Source organism: Panthera leo, chromosome D1 (assembly GCF_018350215.1).
Source record: "Panthera leo isolate Ple1 chromosome D1, P.leo_Ple1_pat1.1, whole genome shotgun sequence".
In the NCBI taxonomy this organism is placed as follows: Eukaryota; Metazoa; Chordata; class Mammalia; order Carnivora; family Felidae; genus Panthera; species Panthera leo.
In genome coordinates this window covers 82,844,447-82,865,532 of record NC_056688.1, presented here as the reverse complement: position 1 = coordinate 82,865,532, position 21,086 = coordinate 82,844,447, and the positions used below count along the sequence as shown (strand labels likewise).

The following is a 21,086-nucleotide window of genomic DNA, read 5'->3' as shown; positions in this document are numbered from 1 at the left end:
CTTTGGTGAGGAACCCAAATGAGTCTGAGAATTTTAAAGTCTATCTTGACCTTCCAGCTCATTTAGGAAGTAAATTTCTCAATCAGAAAACATAGCACATTATGTTATTAACAATCTGAAGCTGATGTTTAACTTTTGAGTACTTAGACATGTTATGTGAGTATCTACTCGTACTCTTGCCCCAAATCCCACAAATTTTAGTAGCAGAACTACTCAGTTCTCTAGCCACTGCTACATTCTGTAAACTACCTTATGCTCTGTAATAAACCTCCTTCGGCCTAAACTATCCAGAGCATATTTTGTTCTCTAAAACTAAGAACTCTGGCTGTTACAGTTCCCTAGATGTTTAGAAAGGAGTGGTATTTTCCTTTTGTTGTAGATAAATCCACATCAACTCCAAAAATATAGAACTCTTCCAGTACCAACCATAGCTTTGATTTTCTCTGAGTGACTCTTCCCAATCCCAAGGTTCTGTACTGTAGCAGCAAGAATATTGAAGTTGAATGAGAGCCTAGGTTGGAGACCCAGCTCTAACACTTAACTGGTATGCACTTTGAACAAGCCATGTTTAACCTCTCTAAACCCTAATTTCTCACCTGAGGACTGAATAAGATAATATGTGTACTTTACTGAATGCAGATGTAACACTGTTATTTCTAATGCTGGACCTAAAGAAAAGAGTTAATAATAGCTGACTCATTAGGTATATTCCCTGATGCCTTTTCTTTGTTTACTTCAGAAACCCCTGTTCCAATCACTCCCCTCTGGAAAACCAATTCCACTGTCCTAACTTATGACTGCATTAGGAAATATTTCTAGAAAGCCATTCAAGTGTTAACATTTGCCAATTCCATTCTGGTACTTCAAGTTCTAACTCCTTATGCTACAGGAAACCATGTTCTTCCTTGCTTGCTATTTAAATGCTTCAAGGACTTGTCAAGCATTATTATGTCATACTCACCCTACTCAGGGATTTAATCACACACTCCATGCACTTCAAGACATATTCATTTTCTGGAGTATCCAATGACATGATCTGCAATAGAAAGATAAGGATTCAAGCATTTAAGTTCCTCTTTGGTTTTCTTGATTTTCAGAATCTTAAGGAATCTTTTAGAGTTAGTCCTATAGCAATACAAGTTTCAAACAGCTTTCATAGCATGATGCATTTTCTCTTCATTACATTTTTCAGGTTAAGAGCCTACCACAACAGTAGCCTATGCTTAACAGGAAGATAAGCTTTCTGTTTCTGGTTCAGAAACTTGGAAAAGGAAACATTTCAAAAGTTACTTTATTGGCATATTTCAGTCAAATGTCTAAAAATCCATAATGAGATGAGCAAGGCTGCATTAAGTAATTTTTATTTTTAGAAGATTCTTCTAGTTTCCAATGGTCGCCACCAGATGGTCCTGTAAAGTTTCCCCAGCCCCCAAAAGAAAATGATTACTTGGAATTGTGGAACCATTGAGACATGGCACCAAACATAGAAGCTTTGGGAAAAACTACTTTAAATTTTGGAAAAAATTGACACACCTATAGGCACTATGGCTAGGAGCTTGGGCATGGTGGCTCCATCCTTTGTCTTTCTCCAGCTCAGCTCTCCATTAGAGGGAGAGACTGAGCCCTGCAGTCCGTGTTTCCCAGGATCCCAGATCAGCTGTCTTCTGGCTGAGTTTTGACAAGGAAAGACACGGGTCAGAGATTGAATGGGGTAGGAGAGAAGCCAGGGCCTTTCTCTTCCTGCCTCTCTACCTGAGGCATCTTCTCAACACTTACTTCTCCTTTATGGCTACAGCTCCTTGGTTTCATGGCTCAGCAGGTTTGTCTTAGTTCCAGCTTCCACCTGATGACTCCCTGGGCATTAATACCACTACATGTTTCATCTTTCTAGCCCAGAGATGGTAGTGATTTCCTGCTGTTTAACTTTGGAATACCTTACTACCTCCTCTGTGGGTCTCAGAACTTCCATCACCTGTGTAATAAATCCTTGAATTAAATTCACTGTGTTGGAAAGTCTTAAGGTGGTTTCTGTTTTCTTGGTTACACTCTGATAATATAATGCATTGATTTTTTTATATTTTTTATTTTTATTTTTTAACATTTATTTATTTTTGAGACAGGGAGAGACAGAGCATGAATGGGGGAGGGTCAGAGAGAGAGGGAGACACAGAATCCGAAACAGGCTCCAGGCTCTGAGCTATTAGCACAGAGCCCGACATGGGGCTCGAACTTACGGACCTCGAGATCATGACCTGAGCCGAAGTCCCACGCTCAACCGACTGAGCCACCCAGGCGCCCCAATGTTTTTTTTTTTTTAATTGGAGAGAGAGAGGGTGCAAGTAAGCGAGGGTGAAGAGGGAGACGATCCCACGAGGGGCATGGGGGCGGGGGCAGGGAGAAGGAGAGGGAGAGGAGTGGAGCTCATCCGAAAGGGGGCGTATGTTTACCCCAAGTGGGTCTCGAGCTTATCCGAAGCGGGTCTCAAGCTCACCCAGAATGAGGCTTGAACTCAAGAACCGTGAAATCATCACCTGAGCGGAAGTCAGATGCTTAGACTGAGCCACCCAGGCTCCCTATATGCATTGACTTCTGAAACAATGCACATGACCATTAGTGCACTAATAGGAATGTTAAGGACCTGGGATACAGTAAGTCACTATATATATATATATATATATATATATATATATATATATATATATATATATATTTTTTTTTTTTTTTTTTTTTTTTTTTTTTTTTTTTTTTTAGGATACTACATTAAATGAAGCGTAAATTGTGGAACAAACAGCCCCAGCAAGAGCCAGAAGACTAAATCAGAGGCACCAGAAGAATCTGGGAACTTGATTGCCCTTTTCTTTTTCCTCTCTCCAGATAAAACAATATATAGGTGAGCAGTGAATGCAAGAATAATCACTCACCTATTTATCAGTCTGACTTTGGGCCAGCAGGTTTATTATTGCTGCACTATTATACAGGCTACACTAAGATGTTCATTAGAATAGCTCAAGGAAACATCTGAAAATATTATGTCTGGTGTGTTAACAAAACAAGTGCCAAATATTGTATAAACCAAAATCACAGAAATGTCTGCCTTCATTTTGATCTCATTCTTTCATTTACTCATTAAGTTCCTACTGTGTGTCATTCTTCTATGTCCTATAAATATATTCCTGAATAAGGAACAACAACAAAAAATAATCCCTTACTTGTGTGGAGCTTATGGTCTGGAGTGGGTAGAGGTGGTATTTGGACCAGTATCAGCCAACAGGTGGTAAACTTCAAATGAAAGACGGCCAATTAACACTTCGATATGTTTTCTAAGCTATTTCCGTCATCTTAAATCCTAAAAGGAAAAAGGAGATTGTCGTCTGACTCTCTAAAATACAGTTGTATAAAGGTACTGGATTTGAAGTTTGGCAAGTTTTGCTTTGAGTTCAAGTTCTTTACTAATTTTTTAAATCATCTTATTTATTTGTGTGTTTGTTTAATTTAAATTCAGGTTAGTTAACATACAGTGTAATCTTGGCTTCAGGCATAGAACCCAGTGATTCATCTCTTACATATGACACCCAGTGCACATCTCAAAAATTGCCCACCATAACCACTGTCACCGGTTTTACTCACCCCCCCCACCCTCTCCTCCAGCAATCCTTAGTTTGTTCTCTGTATTTATCAAAGATCACTCACATAGGCTCCCTGAAGTAATTTTAAAAGTAGAAAATTATGTTGAGATTAGAGATATTTAAGTTTGGAAAGCTGAAATTAGTGAATAGCTCTCATTTTCATTTTATTCTTGATTTTTAGCAAATGGACCATGATGTGCTTGTGGATTGTTGCTGCTGTTCCAGAATTGGGGGTTTTATGTCATTAATTTTTCAGATTTATTTTTCTGCCTTATTCAATATCTCTACATCTGTGACTTCAACTACAGTTTCCTTTTTTCTTAATGTTTACTTATTTTTTGAGAAAGAGAGAGAGAGCATGAATGAGGGAGAGCCAGAGAGAGGGGCACAGAGGATCCTGAGGGGAATCTGCACTGACAGCAGTGAGCCCAATGCAGGGCTGGAATTCACAAACTGTGAGATCATGACCTGAGCCAAAGTTGGACGCTCAACTGACTGAGCCACCCAGGCACCCCAATTACACTTTCGTTAGAACAGTTTATAAGGTCCCATGGTCAGTGAGAATATATTCTTTCTATTTTATTAAATCTTTTCTTCTCTGTTCTTCAGAGTAGATAATGTCTATTTTCCTATCTTCAAGTTCAATAACTTTTTTTTTTTCCAGTTTCCAGGCTGCTGTTAATACAATCCAATCAACTTTTTAAGGGCCAGACAGTGTGTTTGTTAGTTCAATTTGGTTCTTTTTTATAGTTTCATTTTTCTGAGATTTCCCATTGTATATCTCCTAATACATCTTTCCTTTTAAATTCTTAAATATATATTTTAATAGCTAATTTAAAATTAGTACTCCTAACTTCTGAGTCATCTAGGATTTGTTTCTTTTGGCTTCTTTATGTCAAAATTATTGGTCACCTTATTTTTTTATTTCTTCTTATATCTAGTAATTGTTAAAATTTTTATGCAAGACATTTAAGGTAACATTACATTACACATATACATATATTATACATGTATATATAAACATATATACATTTAGGTTAAATCACATTATAATGAGTCTGATTATTTCATCTTCCTTTAAAAGCTATTAAGTTTTGTTCTGGCAGGCAGTAAAGTAGCTCCTTCTTTTAAATGTCCTCTTTTATGGTCTCACAAAGTGCCTCCTATTCCTTCAAGTACATCGGACCAACTTCCTCTACCATAAAAACTATCACACTATCAAACTATCTCTTTCAGGAGAAAAGAGTCTATACAAATGATCAGCAATTCAGAAGTTGTGCATATTAGAATTCGAGATCCATTTCATCCTTTTATTTCAAGGGTACTTCTGTGTGAAGAACCCGCTACACAGATTTGCATATGTATTATTTTGTATTACCTATAAAAATTAAATCCTGTAAGAAACTAATATAAATTTTGTAAAGTGTAAATAGTCTTTCCAAAATCAGTTTTAAAAAACATCTTAGTATAAAAAGCTTAATTTGAAAAAAAAGGATTATAATTTCAGGGAAGGAGTACAACACTTTCATGTTTCAGATTTTCTGAAATTAGAGGAAGTAAGAACAGTGTTTTGGAGGGAAAACAAACAATACTACTTGGTAATCTCTGGATGAAATATGCATGAGGACTAAGTCAGCCCATGTCTGAAAGGGTGTCTTTTTCCAGTTTGAGCCCACACTGTAAAACCCATTTGTTTTGTTTTGTATTAAAAGAAAACTATATTTGTTGTAAAAAATGTTTTAAATGCTTAAACTATAAAGAAAAAAATGCAGTCTTCTCAGAGATAAATAGCCAAACATATTAAAGTATTTCCTTTAAATTTTTCTTATGCATGTGTGCATTGGAAAAAAAAAATATATGTATGTGTATATATATATATGTATATATGTACATGTATATGTATATATTACAAAATTGGAATGGTGCACTCAATATGATGTGCCTTACTTATATCACTAAAACATAACATGGGCTTTTTCACATCTCTAAATGATCTTTGAAAAATGTGATTTTTGATAACATTTTATTGCATGGATCATTTACTTATCCATCCCCCTATTATTAAAGATTATATTGTTTTCAATTTTTTATTATCAAATAAATAATTGTCCCCATGTATGATTCTTTCCTTACAGTACACTTCTGAAATAGAAATGGTGGGAAGAAGAATGGGAATAAAGATGGCAGCACATGAAGCCAGTGTAATGTAGAGAGAAAAGCTTGAAGCTTAGAAAAAGAGGGTGGTTTTAGCTAGCATTGTTTTCATAACTGAAATGAGAAGGAGGGCATGCCAAAGCAACAGGCTTTCATAAAATAGTGGCTCTGAATTTCCAACAATCATTGGAAAATGGGAGCTTAGACCAAAGACTTGTAAAGCTCCAGCAGAATTCTCCATAGCAGAGTATCCATTGTGTGGGATTTTAATAGGTGTTACATTAGGGAAGTGTTCTGAGGTATAGTGACTTTGAGAAATACAGACTTAAAGCGAGACAAGATTTTTGCTATTATGTTTTACTGTAGGACTTCCCAGAACCTTTAATGTTCTTCTATGTTTTTTAACACACCAAACAGAGACTATAACATGGAACAATTCCCAAACTTATTTGGCCACAAAATCTTTTGTGCACTAAAGTATCTTGAGAGAAGAGTGTTCTGTGGAACACCAGATTGGGCAAAATACTTGAACAGGATTGAGGAAAAGTAAATTATAGTCAAGGCCAGTGGAAAAACTACATCAGTTTAAGTTATAGATTAGGTTAAATTGTTTAATGGCAAGCATTGCATGTTTTGAAATCTTGATTTCAATTTAAATTCCTTATCTCTTTAAAAATGCCGAACGAGCTATATTCTTCTTTTGTCAGTACATAGCTCTACACAAAAGTAGGATTTGGTGGACTGTGAATTTTATCTCATCATGACATGTTTTTGTGGAGGCCATATAATGAGCTGACAAAGTCCCAATGTAGGAGTTAAAATAGAGTCATTGGCTCAGCCACTAGCTAACTTTGTGACCTTAGAAAATTAACTCAGGCTCCCTGAGCTCTGCTTGGCACAGTATACATACAATAAATGGTTGGATCAATGAATGATTTGAACTAGATGTTCAGAAACTTTTCAATCATTCTCACCTGGTGTCATTCATGGACTTCAGGAAGACCTAACCAGCTTCTCTGTGACTAAGCTCTGATGGTAATCTTTTTCTCTAAGACCCACAGCATTTTTAATAATGATGCTATACTGTAAAGACATAAATCAAGAGGAAGACAGATAGTTCAACTTCCCATCAATAATTAAAATTTAAGTGCATTTCTGTCCCGCCTTTTACCTAGACAGATATTTGTGCCCCAGAGATCAGGGACCTTGCTCAACTACATTTTCTGTATTTATCTCCATAGTTCCAGGTTGGCCTATAGTTTATTTGCCCTCACAACAGAAATGTTCAGTCTGGGGTTACTAAGCTTCAGGGGGCCCTTGAACCCCATGAAACTATGTATAAACATTTTCTTTTTACATGAGAACATTCATCTTTCTGGAGACACACCTCATGGCTTTCAGTAGATTTTCAAATGGAATTTTAAGTCCCTCAAAAAAGTTAAAACTTACTGCTTATAGGTTTCTTAAGGTTTTTGAGAGGTACATGAAGAACAAAACAGGCACAAATTAATGCTCAAGTTCAAAATACTAGTCTAAGTTACTGCTACAGTAATTTACCTATCATCAGAATCATCATCAACCTCAGGGTACAGTAATCAGCGCAATTGCTAAAAGGAAAAAAAAAAGCTATTTAAAGGGATTTTCTCTTCCTCTTAGCTTCCCAAGATCCCAACTGCTACATGGAAAAAATAAAATAAAATAAAAAATAAATAAACAAAAAATCCTGTAGGAAAAAATATCTTAGTATGTTATAAAAACAGCAGTTAACCAGATAGAAGTGTCATCATTGGCAATAAATGAGATAATATTTACCCATTTATTAGCCATGTAGAGACCTTAAAAAGAAACATTTCTATAGGATTGTCCAGTGTCATCAGAGTGCCTATGAAATAGTCCACAGTGATTGGACCTTTTTTGGAGAGGAAAGCCTGCCTGCCTGTAGGTAATTTGGCTATCTTTAACCTAATCCTGATTCATTTTGGTGATATATTACCTTCTGCATGCTCTTGAGTTCCAGGTCCCAATTTATTAACTCCTATTCTAGATTAAACTCACATATGTGTCTCCATGCACCTCTGAACATCACTGTGTGACAGTGTGGGTGATGATGGTGATAGCTGATATTGGTCTAGTACTTAGTATGTGCCTCACAGAAAGCCTTGGAGGTAGTGACTATTATTAACAAGTTTACAGACAAGGAAACTAAACTATGGAAAGGTTATGTAAATTATCCTAGATCACAGAGCTAGCAAGCCCAAACCAGAACTTAAGCCCAGTCACTCCACAGTTTATTATGCTACTTGGCCTCTATTTGCTCATATATTCCTCATTTCTCGTCAACCCAATTTTTTCCATGTTTGTTCTCCTCAGCTCTCCCACTCAGAATGTCAAAGTTCCTTCTATATTCAACTTCCATAAACTTCCAGCATTTTCTGCTGGATAAAATGGAGTGGGATTGGGGCGCCTGGGTGGCTCAGTCGGTTAAGCGGCCGACTTCGGCTCAGGTCATGATCTCGCGGTCCGTGAGTTCGAGCCCCACGTCGGGCTCTGTGCTGACAGCTCAGAGCCTGGAGCCTGTTTCAGATTCTGTGTCTCCCTCTCTCTGACCCTCCCCCGTTCATGCTCTGTCTCTGTCTAAAAAAATAAAAATAAAAAAAAAAATGGAGTGGGATTAAATGGAGTCATCCTAGTGACCTAGGATGACCATTTAGGGACCTCGACCATCATACTCCTTGTTGGTCAATTATGTCTGAATTCAGTTGTTTAAGAAAGGATGTTGAAACATTTATGTTGCAATGGCCTTAACAAAGTTGGAGTTAAACTCTGAACAGTCAAGTTTAATAAATTATATGTAGAGGTTTTATGGATCACACATAGAAGACTAAGTATATTGGGCTGGCCAGGGATAGATACTACATTGATGGCTATTTCCCAAAGCTTGGCCAAGACTTTTCTTCAGTTCTGTGCTATCTGTGCTAGTATTTATTTAATATTTTGATTTAAATATACTCTTTTTTTTAGTTAAATGAATATATTTATAAATGAAAGCTTATTTCATCACAATAAATGGAAAACTAGTACCATCTAACCTAAATAGAGGACAATTTTCAAAGCAAACACAGAAACCATGTTGTCAAGTTCTATCTAGATTTATGGCCTTCTAAGTCTAAGTTTCGTGCTTCTTTCTTATTGTTAAAAGGGGAAATTATGTAGTATTAGAGAAAAACTAGTACTAAACTAGGATTTCTCTTTGATCCAATCAGAAGAGTTAAAGGGAAATAAAGAAGAGAATAACTTTTATTACTGTATGATTTACTCTTATTTAACACCCTGTCTGTGCATTACCTAAAATTCATCTTGCGTAATACTGTCCAATAGAAATATAATGCACAGCATAGATAATTTAAAATTTTCTACTAGTCACATTAAAAAAAGAAAAAGAAACAAGAGCTTCAGTTCAATATTTTCTTTAAACCCAGATATCTAAAATATTATTTCAACATATTTAAAAATATAAAACTTACTGTGTGAGATATTTTACACTTTTTTCTTACAGTCTTTGAATCAGGTATGGATTTTACACTTATAATACATCTCAATTCACACTAACCACATTTCAAGCGGTCAGTAGTCACATGAGACTAATGTTACAGTAATAGCACAAAAGCCCCACACTGCTTGAGGAAATATAAGCTGGCATCAGGAGGTCTGGGCTCTAGGACCCTTTGTGATTAACATGGTTATGACCCCTGGCAGCCAGTTAACCTTTCTGACCTTCATTTCTGTGCCTCAAAAGTAAGAGGATTTCACTGGCTGTCCCTGTGGTTTCAAGCTGTCCTGCTCTTGTCCTGCCATTTGTTTCTTTCCTACTGAAACTTTACCTAAAGCTTCAATCCTACTCTCAGAAATCTCCAAACAACAAGTTGCACCATAACCTTTCAAAGGTACACATTGTTGGTGAATGTTGTCATAGAAGAGCAGATACAGGGATGGTTTATACATAAAAGTTACAGTGCCTTAAAGCAGCCTCAAAAGAAGCAGCAAAGCACATGAAAAATCAGTGTTCATCTGCATGTTCTATCATTCATTAGTTAACTTATTCATCCATTCATTCAACCAACGTCCATTGAGCCTGCTCTGTGTCAGGCCCTATGTCAGGTGTTGGACTTAGACAGTTGAATAGGATACAATCTCATCAGTGGTAGGATGGGTTGGGAAGAGTTTGGAGAAACAGTGTGACAAGTACCATTGACTGAACTCAAGTTTCAGAAGCAAAGAAACGGGACTCTAAACCCAATCTAGGGCATCCTGGAGAAGTGGACACTTAAACAATGAATAGGAGGTAGCCAGGCAATAAGCAAGAAGAATGTTTTAGATAGAGGAAGCGGCAGGTACAAAGGCCCAAAGGCAAGAGGTGTATCTGGAGAACACCAAGTAATTGTCATCAGATTCAAGGTGGAGATGGTAGTGAGAGATGACAATGTTGAAGTAGTAATTAGGGTATAGATTTGGAAAGGTCCTCAATGACATCTAAGGATTTAGACTTTGTACTGAAATGAAGAGCACTGAAGACTACCAGTTGGTTGCAAAAAAAAATATTTATATTTGATGAGTATCTTTCTGTCTGCAGAGTATAGAAGGAATAACAGAGAGCCAAGGAGATTGGTTAGGAGACTGCTTCAGCAATCAAGACTTGAGAGAAGGAAATGCATTGGAGAGACATTTAGTAGGGAGGATCCATGGATTGAATTGACTTGTTGCTGCTGGTGAGGGAAAGGGAAGAGGCAGAAGGAATGATACATGTTTTGGCTTAGTTAGCTAATAGATAATGGTGATATTCTCTAAAATAGGGACAAGAGAAGGGGAAACAACTTTATTGACCTGGAATCTTCCATATTTTGTAGAAGTTCTGGAAACTACTAAAGCAGGCTTGGGTAGGCTTTGGAAGGTTGCATGCACAGGAAGTGGATGCTTATCTTAGGTAGGAGTTATACATGTCTATTTCACATTCACTGGTAAAGAAACAAATGGATCAAAATATACAATAATATGAAGCTTTACTGCATAGTTTAAAATTACAGGGTTTTTTTTTTTTTTTCATAGAGACCTTGAATCATGCTGAAAGTAAGATAAAAGATGTTCCAGCAGTAACTTAGCTATCCTGGAAGTATCTTCCTACAAGAGTGATTTGGCCTCTAAAGTTTATGAATTACAAGGGAACAGTGTCTTTTTTTGTTTTTTCTTTTGTTGTCATTTTTGGTCTCTTTTAGCCAGCCAAGATGAGGATTGAGATCTTCATCAAAGCCAAGTAAGAGCTTCCCTTGGTTCAGGAAGGACCAAGTGCAGGTTTGCTGAGAACTATGAATGCATTCAGCTATTGATTCCCAGGTGTGGCACTGGTTGCCTTGTACGGATTTCACTGGTGCTGCTGTTTACAATTCTCATTGCAAAGACAAAGATTAGAAAAGGACACCAAATAAATGAGACAGCAATCATCAAGACAATTACTCAATAAAAGAACAGAGATAAAAACAGTAGGGTCAACAAAAGGAAAACCATATAAATCACACAAAAGATGAGAGAGAACCAGTGAGTCCTCTTCTCCAAATCTGGAAAAATGAAGATGATTTTTTTTAAATCCTGATAATTAACTAAAAAAAATAGATTAAGTAATTACTTCTTCGGGGAGGTAAAAGCCCCCAAAAGGATCCTCCCCAAGCAGATATTCTTAGACAGAAAGCCATAGTCAGCTGATTCTTCCTCCAGGCAAGTAATAATAATACCAATAAAAATAATGGATTCCCTAATTTAGGTATTTCATTAAATTGAATCACAAATATGGCAGTCTCACGTCCACTTGAAATCAGTCGATTTTTGTCAACATTAAAATGGCAACAGATACCGCTGGGCATGTCATTTATTTATGGGGAACTTTGCCAAATAAAAATCTATTGTTTGCTGTAAGGAAAACTCGTTGGCTATTTTTAAAACAGAGATTGGTAATGATTTCCTCTTGACAACTGTTCACACACACTAGTGTGTGCTCATCCTAGTCCAGTGGAAACCTTGCAGTTAAAAAGACTTCAAATAAGTCACTGCTCTCAAGTGTTTTCAATCCTGTTCAATTCAGTGCTGAATGAAGCTGGTTAGGAGGGAAACTGCTTGTCTTTCCAAATTCAGTGTTCTGAAAACACGTTGTTATAGTTAGTGAACACTACATGAGCCATCTAAATTTAGCAAACATTTTCATTCCCTTGCCCAAGCCCACCCACCGCAGTGGATGGAACTTTGATTTCATCCACCCTCATCTGGTTAATGTAAACCCCTTGGGTTCTACAAAGCCTGCTGAGCAAGAAAGCTGAATGCAGAAATGTTAGGAAAATATGTAACCTTTGGACCTAAAGAGGAGTGCAGGGGTGGGGGCAACTAAGACTACATTGACTAATTTCAGTTGGCTTTTAAACTATTCCTCACCTTATCCACATCAGATCTCCTTTGTTTGTCTGAGGAGCACCTGGAAAGATGCCTAATTAGGGGAAGCTGGCTTGCTGTTTATCTGAGGAGCTGGCCTTCAGCACTCATGGTGCCTTACCTCTGAGCAAAGGTCAGGTTAGGACATCATAGCTCCCTTCCATGTTGATGACTGTGAGTGCAGTCATGTTTAAAAATCTGTAGGCTTAACATGGAGTGTGGATTACCAAGGTTGAATGGAAGCTGCCTTGTACAGTATAGGACTGCTGTAGGGAAAGAAAACTTGCTCCATACAATGCTATACATAGTAGGTTGTCAATAAATTATGGGTGAATAAATAAATTGTAGCCATCTCTAAGCAAAAGGCCAAATCTATGGTCCTGAATCAAATCTGCAGAGCAATTTTTCTCAAACTTTACTGCTTAAGTGCAGCAAAGAATGTGAGGAGGTAGAGAAAAAAAGAATGATCTAAGATTAGGCAAAAACAGGTCATTGTAGGAATTTCTTTGAAGTCTTAAAAGTTCATGCAAATTTTATACTCCACCCCATAGTAGGATATAAACATTTAGCTTATGGCTTCAGGTACCATGCTGCCAAATAGTGTGGGTAACATGGCAATTTGTCATTCTCTCTGTTATGTTAACTAAAGAAAAGTTTAGAAAAAGACTTTGTGAATGACATATCTACCTTGAATTTATATATCAAATGTTTGTGTAAATTATATGTAAATCTTTTTAATTTTATTTTTGGAATTTCATTATCAATCAGTAGATGCATTTTGATGTTTTCAAATGATTAGAAAGATTTTATACCTTAATATATTGAGGTCTGTATTAGGGGAGAAAAGCAAGTAATGAATACAGTAAGTAACCTTGTATTAACCACTTGGTATGTATCTGTCACTACTACAGTATAGAATTAGCTATTAGAAAAAAATTGCTAACTAATATTCCAACATATGTGCTATGAAGATAAATGATTTTAAAAAAACCCTCTTGACATTTAGATACATTGCTTTATAATAACACCTACAAATACAATGAGAATGCTATCTACAAGTTTTCTTCAGAGAGATGAAAATAAAGTTCCATTTTCCCTTTCTTATAGTAGCTGCTACAAATAAAAGAGAACAAAATTTCCCTACTTTTAATGCATTGAAAATAATCCACACTTACACCATAAGTGCTGAGTTCTTATACTTAGATACTAAGTTCCAGTTGTGAGTTTCAGGCAAGTGTGATAAATACTAAAACAAGCAAATTAGATTCCTATTGTTCACGTGGGTTATGTTTTATTAGTGTTACCCAAAATTCTTGGATATTATATATTGGATATTTTATATATCTTGGATATATATATCTTGGATATTGGAGATATATATATATATATATATATATATATATATATATATAATCTCCATCCCTGCAGAATTGTCCAAAATCAGGGCCAGGGGCAGACTTTTATATCTCCATGTTGACCAGGGGACATAACCTTAGGTGAAGTAGCTGTCTTCAGGATAAGGCCAATCTCCTCAGGGGCCTCAATCATGAGCTATCAGTCATCAACATGCAGCCAATAGGGGAATTAGTGTTTCAGTCTTAAAGCAGGTAGGATGGGTAATCAGGCCAACATACTACAATGACTACTACAGTAACCTCTGTTCGGTCTCCAGGATCATACAGGAACTCAACTACTTTCTCTTAGAAGGCAGACACAGTATCCTCACTATCCCCGTGCCTTAACACAGTGTTTGACACCTAGAAAGTGCTCAGTGAGTTTGTTGACTAGCATTCCCCTGAAAATCAGAGTCAGGCTTGTGCTTCACGTGACACTAAGTTCAAAAGGACAAACAACCTTGGGTTCCAAATTGTGAAGGCAAAATCAAGTCCCTTTTGAAGTAGAAGGAAATTGTGGGCAAGGATAATTGTCAGATAATGTCAGAGAATGCTGTGTATAAAATATACATGTGGAAGAAACTCTCCTAAATTGATTTCATTACATTTTATTTTAATTATGACTGGTTTATTAGAATCAGCTCACTGCTTCTGCAGATTTCAATAAGTAGTGTGTTTGGTGGGAAGGAATCTGCTAAGATGTAATCTTAAACATGGATTGCTTTGAATAAATGATTTCATTCATTTAGCTTATGCTTAATACATATTCATTTGTGTATCAGGGACCATGATGTGCATATAAAGATAAGTAGTGCTTGACTCTTTCATAGTCCTGGGAAGAAACCAGCACAAACTAATGATTATAGGAAATCAAGGTAAGAATTTTGTTGGAAAGGACAGAAGAGCCACTTCCAGAAAACAGCAGCAATGGTGTCATTAAAAAGATGAAGTTTCATTAATGTCTTTATGTGTACACCTCTCTTTCAGTGTAGAATCTAGTTATAAGAAAAATATCTAGGGGCACCTGGGTGGTTCAGTTAAGCATCTGACTTTGGTCAGGTCATGGTCTCACAGTTTGTGCGTTCAAGCCCCGCATAGGGCTCTGTGCTGACAGCTGAGAGCCTGAAGCCTGCTTCAGATTCTGTGTCTCCTCTCTCTCTGCCCCTCCCCTGTTCACATTCTGTCTCTCTCTCTCTCTCTCAAAAATAAATAAACATTAAAAAAATAAAAGAAAAATATCTAATATCTTCAGTGCATGTGGACCTCCCAGCATAGGAAGATTAGAACTGAGTCCTTAAAACATTCTAGGAATTTTTTAGTATTGAGAATTTTTGTCTTCTTCCATCTCTAAGACCATCCCCCCTATTTGTGAGCCACAGTGTGTCAGTGAAACATCAAAAGGAGAACAAAAAGAAAATTAGACCCAAATATGACTGAATGTGATTTTCAGAGCTGTACAAATTGAATAATACCAAAATTCATACAAATTCCTCAACATTTCTGTTGTGGTGAAATATTTTCTAATTGTTCCTGCTCCTTCGCAACTGCCCTTACAAAGATATATTTTTTGTTGTTGTTAACCATCTGCTAATTAACAGAAATGGAACTCTTATGTGTCATAGAGCCTTGTGACAACCAAATCTAATTGCTCAAGATTGATCTTTCCTTCCTTTATCTCTTTGTCTTCTTTCCTTCTTCCTTCCTTCATTAATCTTTGAGCAAAATATAAAGTACAAGGATAAAAAGGCATGACCCCTACATATACATATATGCATATTGATACATACATGTATATGATATATATGTATATGTATGCACACACATACAGTGCACACTTGCCATTTTAAATACATATATAGTAGTATGCAGAAGAGGCAGTTACACAATTTGGGAAAGAAATTCAAGGAAGGCCTCTCTCGGGTCCTCGTTTCCAAGATGACCAAGAAAAGAAAGAACAATGGTCATGCCAAAAAAGGCCGCGGCCACGTGCAGCCTTCTGGCTGCACCAACTGCATCCATTGCGTGCCCAAGGCCAACGCCATTAAGAAGTTCGTTATCTGGAACATAGTAGAGGACGCCGCCGCGGTCAGGGACATTTCCCAAGCGAGTGTTTTCAACGCCTATGTGCTTCCTAAGCTGTATGTGAAACTACATTACTGGGTGAGTTGTGCCGTTCACAGCAAGATAGTCAGGAATTGCTCTCGTGAAGCACGGGAAGGACGGAACACCGCCACCCTGATTTAGACCTGCGGGTGTTGTCCCACGACCTCCACCAAAGCCCATTTAAAGAGCTAAGTCCTTAAGGATTGAAGAAAAACTGTTCTCTGGAAAAATAAAAGAAAACAGAGATTATACTTAAAAAAAAAAAAAGAAATTCAAGGAAGGCTTCCTGAGGATTAACACCTAAGTGATAAATGATGATGTGGTAGTAGCTACCCTTCAAGATGGCCCCCAAATGATCTTCATCTCCTGGTGTTCACATCCTTGTGTAGTGTCTTCCCACAGTGAAGCAGGGCAGACCTGCATGACCAAGAGAGGACTGCAGTAAAAATGTTCTCTAACTTCCAATGCTAGAAAACAAAAGGCTTTGCACCTTCAGCCTTGGTCTCTTGGATTATTTGCTCTAGGAAAGCCAGCCCCCATGCTATGAAGACTCTCAAGCAGCCCTAAGCAGCGGCCCATGTAGAAGGGCCACCTGCCAACAGCCAGCCCCAACGTGCCAGCCATGTGATTGTGCCACTTTGAAAATAATCCTCCAGTACAGTTAAGTCTTCAAATGGCTCCAGCTGACACCTGACAGCAACCCTTGAAAGACCCAAAGCAGAATTGCCCAACTAACCCACTTCCAAGTTCCTGCAGAGACACTCTGAATAATAATAAATATTTATCATTGCTTTAAGTTATTAAGTCTTGGGGCAATATGTTACACAACAATAGAAGACTAATATAGTTGGGCAGGCTTAGGCAGGTGAAGGTCATGGGAGTTTAGTGAAGAAGGAAAATGGAAGGTGTTCTATGAAAAACAGAAACAACAAAAGCTCTGAATATGTCAGGAGCTAAAAATGAAACTCTAGTGCAAGAGAGTTAATCTTAGGATAGAAAAGTTTTTTGTTGTTGTTGTCGTTGTTGGTTTTTTCTAATGTGGTTGGAGAGGTAGCCAGAGCCAAGACATGAAGTGTTTTATTAGTTAATAAATTTGAAGTGGATCCCAACAAAGATTCTCAGCAGTGGACTCTCTGCGTCTCTAGGTTCAGCTGAATTTACAGAGTTAAAATCTTTGTGGGCATAGCCTTCAAATATGCTTTTTAATAACATCCTCAGCTGATTCTCAAGTCCATGCAAATTTAAGAATGTGGTGACAAATGAAGAGCAATTGACAACTTTTTAAGAAAAAAAGAACTTAGTCAAAACTGAGTTTCAGATGGACCATGGCAGCTATGTGGTGAGTGGATTGGAGAGGGACAGACTGTTCACTGGCAGGCAGTTAAAACAGTTTTCACAGGGAAAGCTGCTTGCTTTCCAATCAACCTAGCTGAAATCCTATGTCTGATATCTGCTTATTATCCAGGACATCAAATTCAGACCTAATCTGGCCTTTAAAATCTAGCAATAGACCATACTATCTAATAATAGCTAATGTTTAGCGTACATTTATTATCTGCCAGGCATGTTAAGAAGCACTTTTATAACGCATAGAGAAGCTAAGTGAGTAGTTCAAGGTCACAAAGCTGGTAAGTGGCAGAGCCAGGACTCAAACCCAGAGCCAGTGTTCTCACTCAGTGTCTTCTAATGTGGTTCCTGTACTTCACAGTTTGTTATCCTGCAATGGGGTCCCCATGGAACACTTATCTATTTACCTTCAAAAATTTCACATAGCTAGTTGATCTTCACCACTCTGATTTTCTGTATAGCATTTATTCTCCTGACATGTTTTCTCTGTTCCTAAAGCAGTGGAGAAAACACCAGCTCTGGAGTCTGTTGTGTTCAAATCCTGCCTTTGATTAATTAGATATATGATCTTAGAGAAGTCTTTTAAACTCACAATTTGTTTTCTCATCTGTAAACTGGTAATAAAAAAATGTTTATAAGATTATTGTGACAATTGGGTAAGAAAACATTTTTAAAATGTTTAGTATACCTCCTGGCCCATATGAGGTGCTCAATAAATGGTAATTTTCTGTCTCTTTCCTGTCAATGTCTTCTACAGTTCAGAGGTCACAAACTCATGAACTTGAGAGCCATATGCATCTACTAGATACATTTAATTTGGTTGGTATAATGTTTTTTTGATGTGTGTGTTAAAAAATACATAGCATAAAATTTACCATCTTAATCATTTTTAAGTATACAGCACTATAGTGTTAAATATATGTACATTGTTGTGAAATAGATCTCTAGAACTTTTTCATCTTGCAAAACTGAAATTCTATATCCATGGAACAATACCCCCTTTTGTCCCTCTCCCTAGCCTCTGGCAATTACCATCCTACTTTGTGTTTTAAAGAGTTTGACTACTTATACAGGTAGAATCATGCAGAGTCTGCCTTTTTGTAACTGGCTTATTTAACTTAGCATAATCTCCTCCAGGTTCATCTATGTTGTAGCATATGCCAGAATTTCCTTCTTTTTAAAGGCAGCATAATATTCCACTGTATGTATATTTCACACTGTTTTTATCCATTCATCTGTCAGTGGACATTAATGTTGCTTCTGCTTTTTGGAACTTTTAAAATTAATTCTGCAATGAATATGAGTGTGCAGTATCTCTTCAAGGTCCTGTTTCAATTCTCTTAGATATACACCCAGAAGTGGAATTGCTGGATCATACGGTAATTCTATTTTTAATTCTTTGAGGAACTTCCATATTGTTTTCCATAGGGGCTGAACCATTTTACATTTCTGTTAAAAGTGCATAAGGGTGGGGTGCCTGGGTGGCTCAGTTGGTTAAGTATCTCGGCTCAGGTCATGATCTCAGGGTCATTAGATGGAGCTCCACGTCACGCTCTGCACTAAACATGGAGCCTGCTTAAGATTCTCTCTCTTCTGCTCTCTCAGCCCCTCCCCCACTCAGGTGCACACATGGGCAAGTGCTCTCTCTCTCTCCCTCTCTAAATAATAATAATAATAATAATAATAATAATAATAATAAAAGTACACAAGTATATGGTTTATGAATATTTTCTTTCATTCTGTAAGTTGTCTTTTCATTCTGTTCAGTGTTTCCTTTGTGGTAGTTTTTAAGTTTGATGTAGTACCGTTTGTCTACTTTTTCTATTATTGTTTGTGCTTTTGATGGGTCATATCCAATAAATCATTCCCAAATCCAATATCATGGAGATTTTCTCCTATGTTTTCTTCTAGGAGGTTTATAGTTTTAGGTCTGACATTCAGGTCTGTCTTAGTTTATTTAGGCTTATTATCACAAATACCATAGATTGGATGACTAATGAACAATACAAATGTATTCCTTACAGTTTTTTTTAAGAATATACTTAAAAGAATGCTTGTTTGTTTGTTTGTTTGTTTGTTTGTTTATGTCTGAGAGAGAGGGAGAGCACAAGCAGGGTAGGGGCAAAGAGCAAGGGGGGGTGTGGGGGACACAGAATCTGAAGCAGCCTCCAGGCTCTGAGCTGTCAGCCCAGAGCCTGACATGGGGCTTGAACCCATGAACTATAAGATTATGACTTAAGCCGAAGTTGGACATCTAACAGACTGAGCCACCAAGGCACCCCTATTTCTTACAGTTCTGGAGGCTAGAAAGTCCAAAATCAAAACAGAAGCAAATTTGATGTCTAGTAAGAGCCTGCTTTCTGATTATTAGTTGACTATCTTCTTTCTCTGACCTCATATGGCAGAATGGGTGAGGGAGCTCTCTAGAGTTTCTTTTATAAGAGTATTAATCCCATGCATGAGGGTCCACCCTCACAACCTAGTCACCTCCCAAAGGTCCCACCTCTAAATATCATCAGATTGGGGGTTAGTTTCCAACATAATTTTGCAGGGACACAAACATTCATTCACTGGGCCCCCAAAATTCATGTCCTTCTCATAGCAAAATACAGTCATTCCATCCCAATATCTCCCAAAGTCTCAACTTATTCCAGCATCAACTCAAAAGTCTAAAATCCAAAGCCTTATCTAAATATCATCTAAATTAGATAGAGGTGAGACTTGAGGTATGATTTATCCTGAGGCAATTTCCTCTCCAGCTGTGAACCTGTGAAATCAAACATGTTATGTGCTTCCAAAAGACTATTGGACAGGCATAGAACAGGCATTCCCATTCCAAAAAGGAGAAATAGAAAAGGAGTGACAGGTCCTATGTAAGTCTAAAATGTAACAGGGAAAATTCTATTAGACCTTAAGGCTTAAGAATTATCTCTCTTTAGAGGTGCCTGGGTGGCTCAGTTGGTTAAGCATCTGACTTCTGCTCTGGTCACGATCCTATGGTTCATGGGTTTGAGCCCTGCATCGGGGTCTGTGCTGGCAGCTCAGAGCCTGGAGCCTGCTTTGGATTCTGTCTCCCTCTCTCTCTGCCCCTCCCCCTGCTCATACTCTGTCTCTCTTTCTCAAACATAAATAAACATTTAAAAAATTAAAAAAAAAAAAAAAGAACACTCTTTGGCTTGCTATTCTGCTTTCTAGAACCATAGGGCTAACATTGTCACCCCCAAGGCTTAGCAGAACATTCCTATGGCCAGCTCTCTGCTGGGGCCTGCCTCAGTAGTTCTCTCAGAATGAGGCTGAAATCCTATGGTTCCAGGAAGCTCCATCCTTTGAAACCTAGGTAGAGGCAGTCGTGCCCCTTGGGCCTGTGGTGGCAGAGATGGCACCACACAGATGCCACCAAAACTTGCTGCCTGTTCTGCTCTGCACTGGGGCCCAGGGGAGCAGCACTTGTGGTGGCTGAGGAGCATGGTGCTATGGAGCAAAGAGCAGAGCCATGGATGTGAGGCAGTGCTGGGTAGCAAGCACCAAGGTTCTTCAAGTGCCAGAAGCCTCTCCTTTGAAACTGTTCTACCCTATGGGCCCTTGCACTCTTCGCCTGTGATGGGAGTGGCAAATCTGATGATCTCTGAATTGCCTTTGGGGTCATTCTTCCATGGTCTTATAGAATAGCTCTGCCTCAAGTTAAGTTGGCCCACTTACACTTATTTCATTAAACTATCACATGGCTACACCCTTAGTGTTTAATTAAAAAAAATTTTTTTTTAATGTTTATTTATCTTTGAGAGACAGAGCATGAACAGAGGAGGGGAGAGCAAGAGGGAGACACAGAATCTGAAGCAGGCTCCAGGCTCTGAGCTGTCAGCACAGAGCCCAATTCGGGGCTTGAACTCATGAACTGTGAGACCATGACCTGAGCTGAAGCCGGACGCTTAACTGACTGAGCCACCCAGGCGCCCCATAGTGTTTAATTTTTTTAAATGTCGAAAGGCTT

The 21,086-nt window shown here is 37.8% G+C and overlaps 1 protein-coding gene and 1 pseudogene across 1 annotated transcript in view; one reads left to right on the top strand and one right to left on the bottom strand.

Annotated features, from left to right (window-relative positions):
- Positions 1-967: 967 nt before the first annotated feature.
- The window catches only part of METTL15 (methyltransferase like 15), a 248,811-nt gene continuing 228,692 nt past the window's right edge, over positions 968-21,086 (bottom strand). Inside the window, exon 9 of the mRNA XM_042904250.1 lies at positions 968-1,036. Coding sequence (XP_042760184.1) covers positions 1,008-1,036 — 29 coding nt within the window. The 3' untranslated portion in view covers positions 968-1,007. The remainder of the gene's footprint in view (positions 1,037-21,086) is intronic.
- On the top strand, positions 15,581-16,004 carry LOC122199321 (annotated as a pseudogene).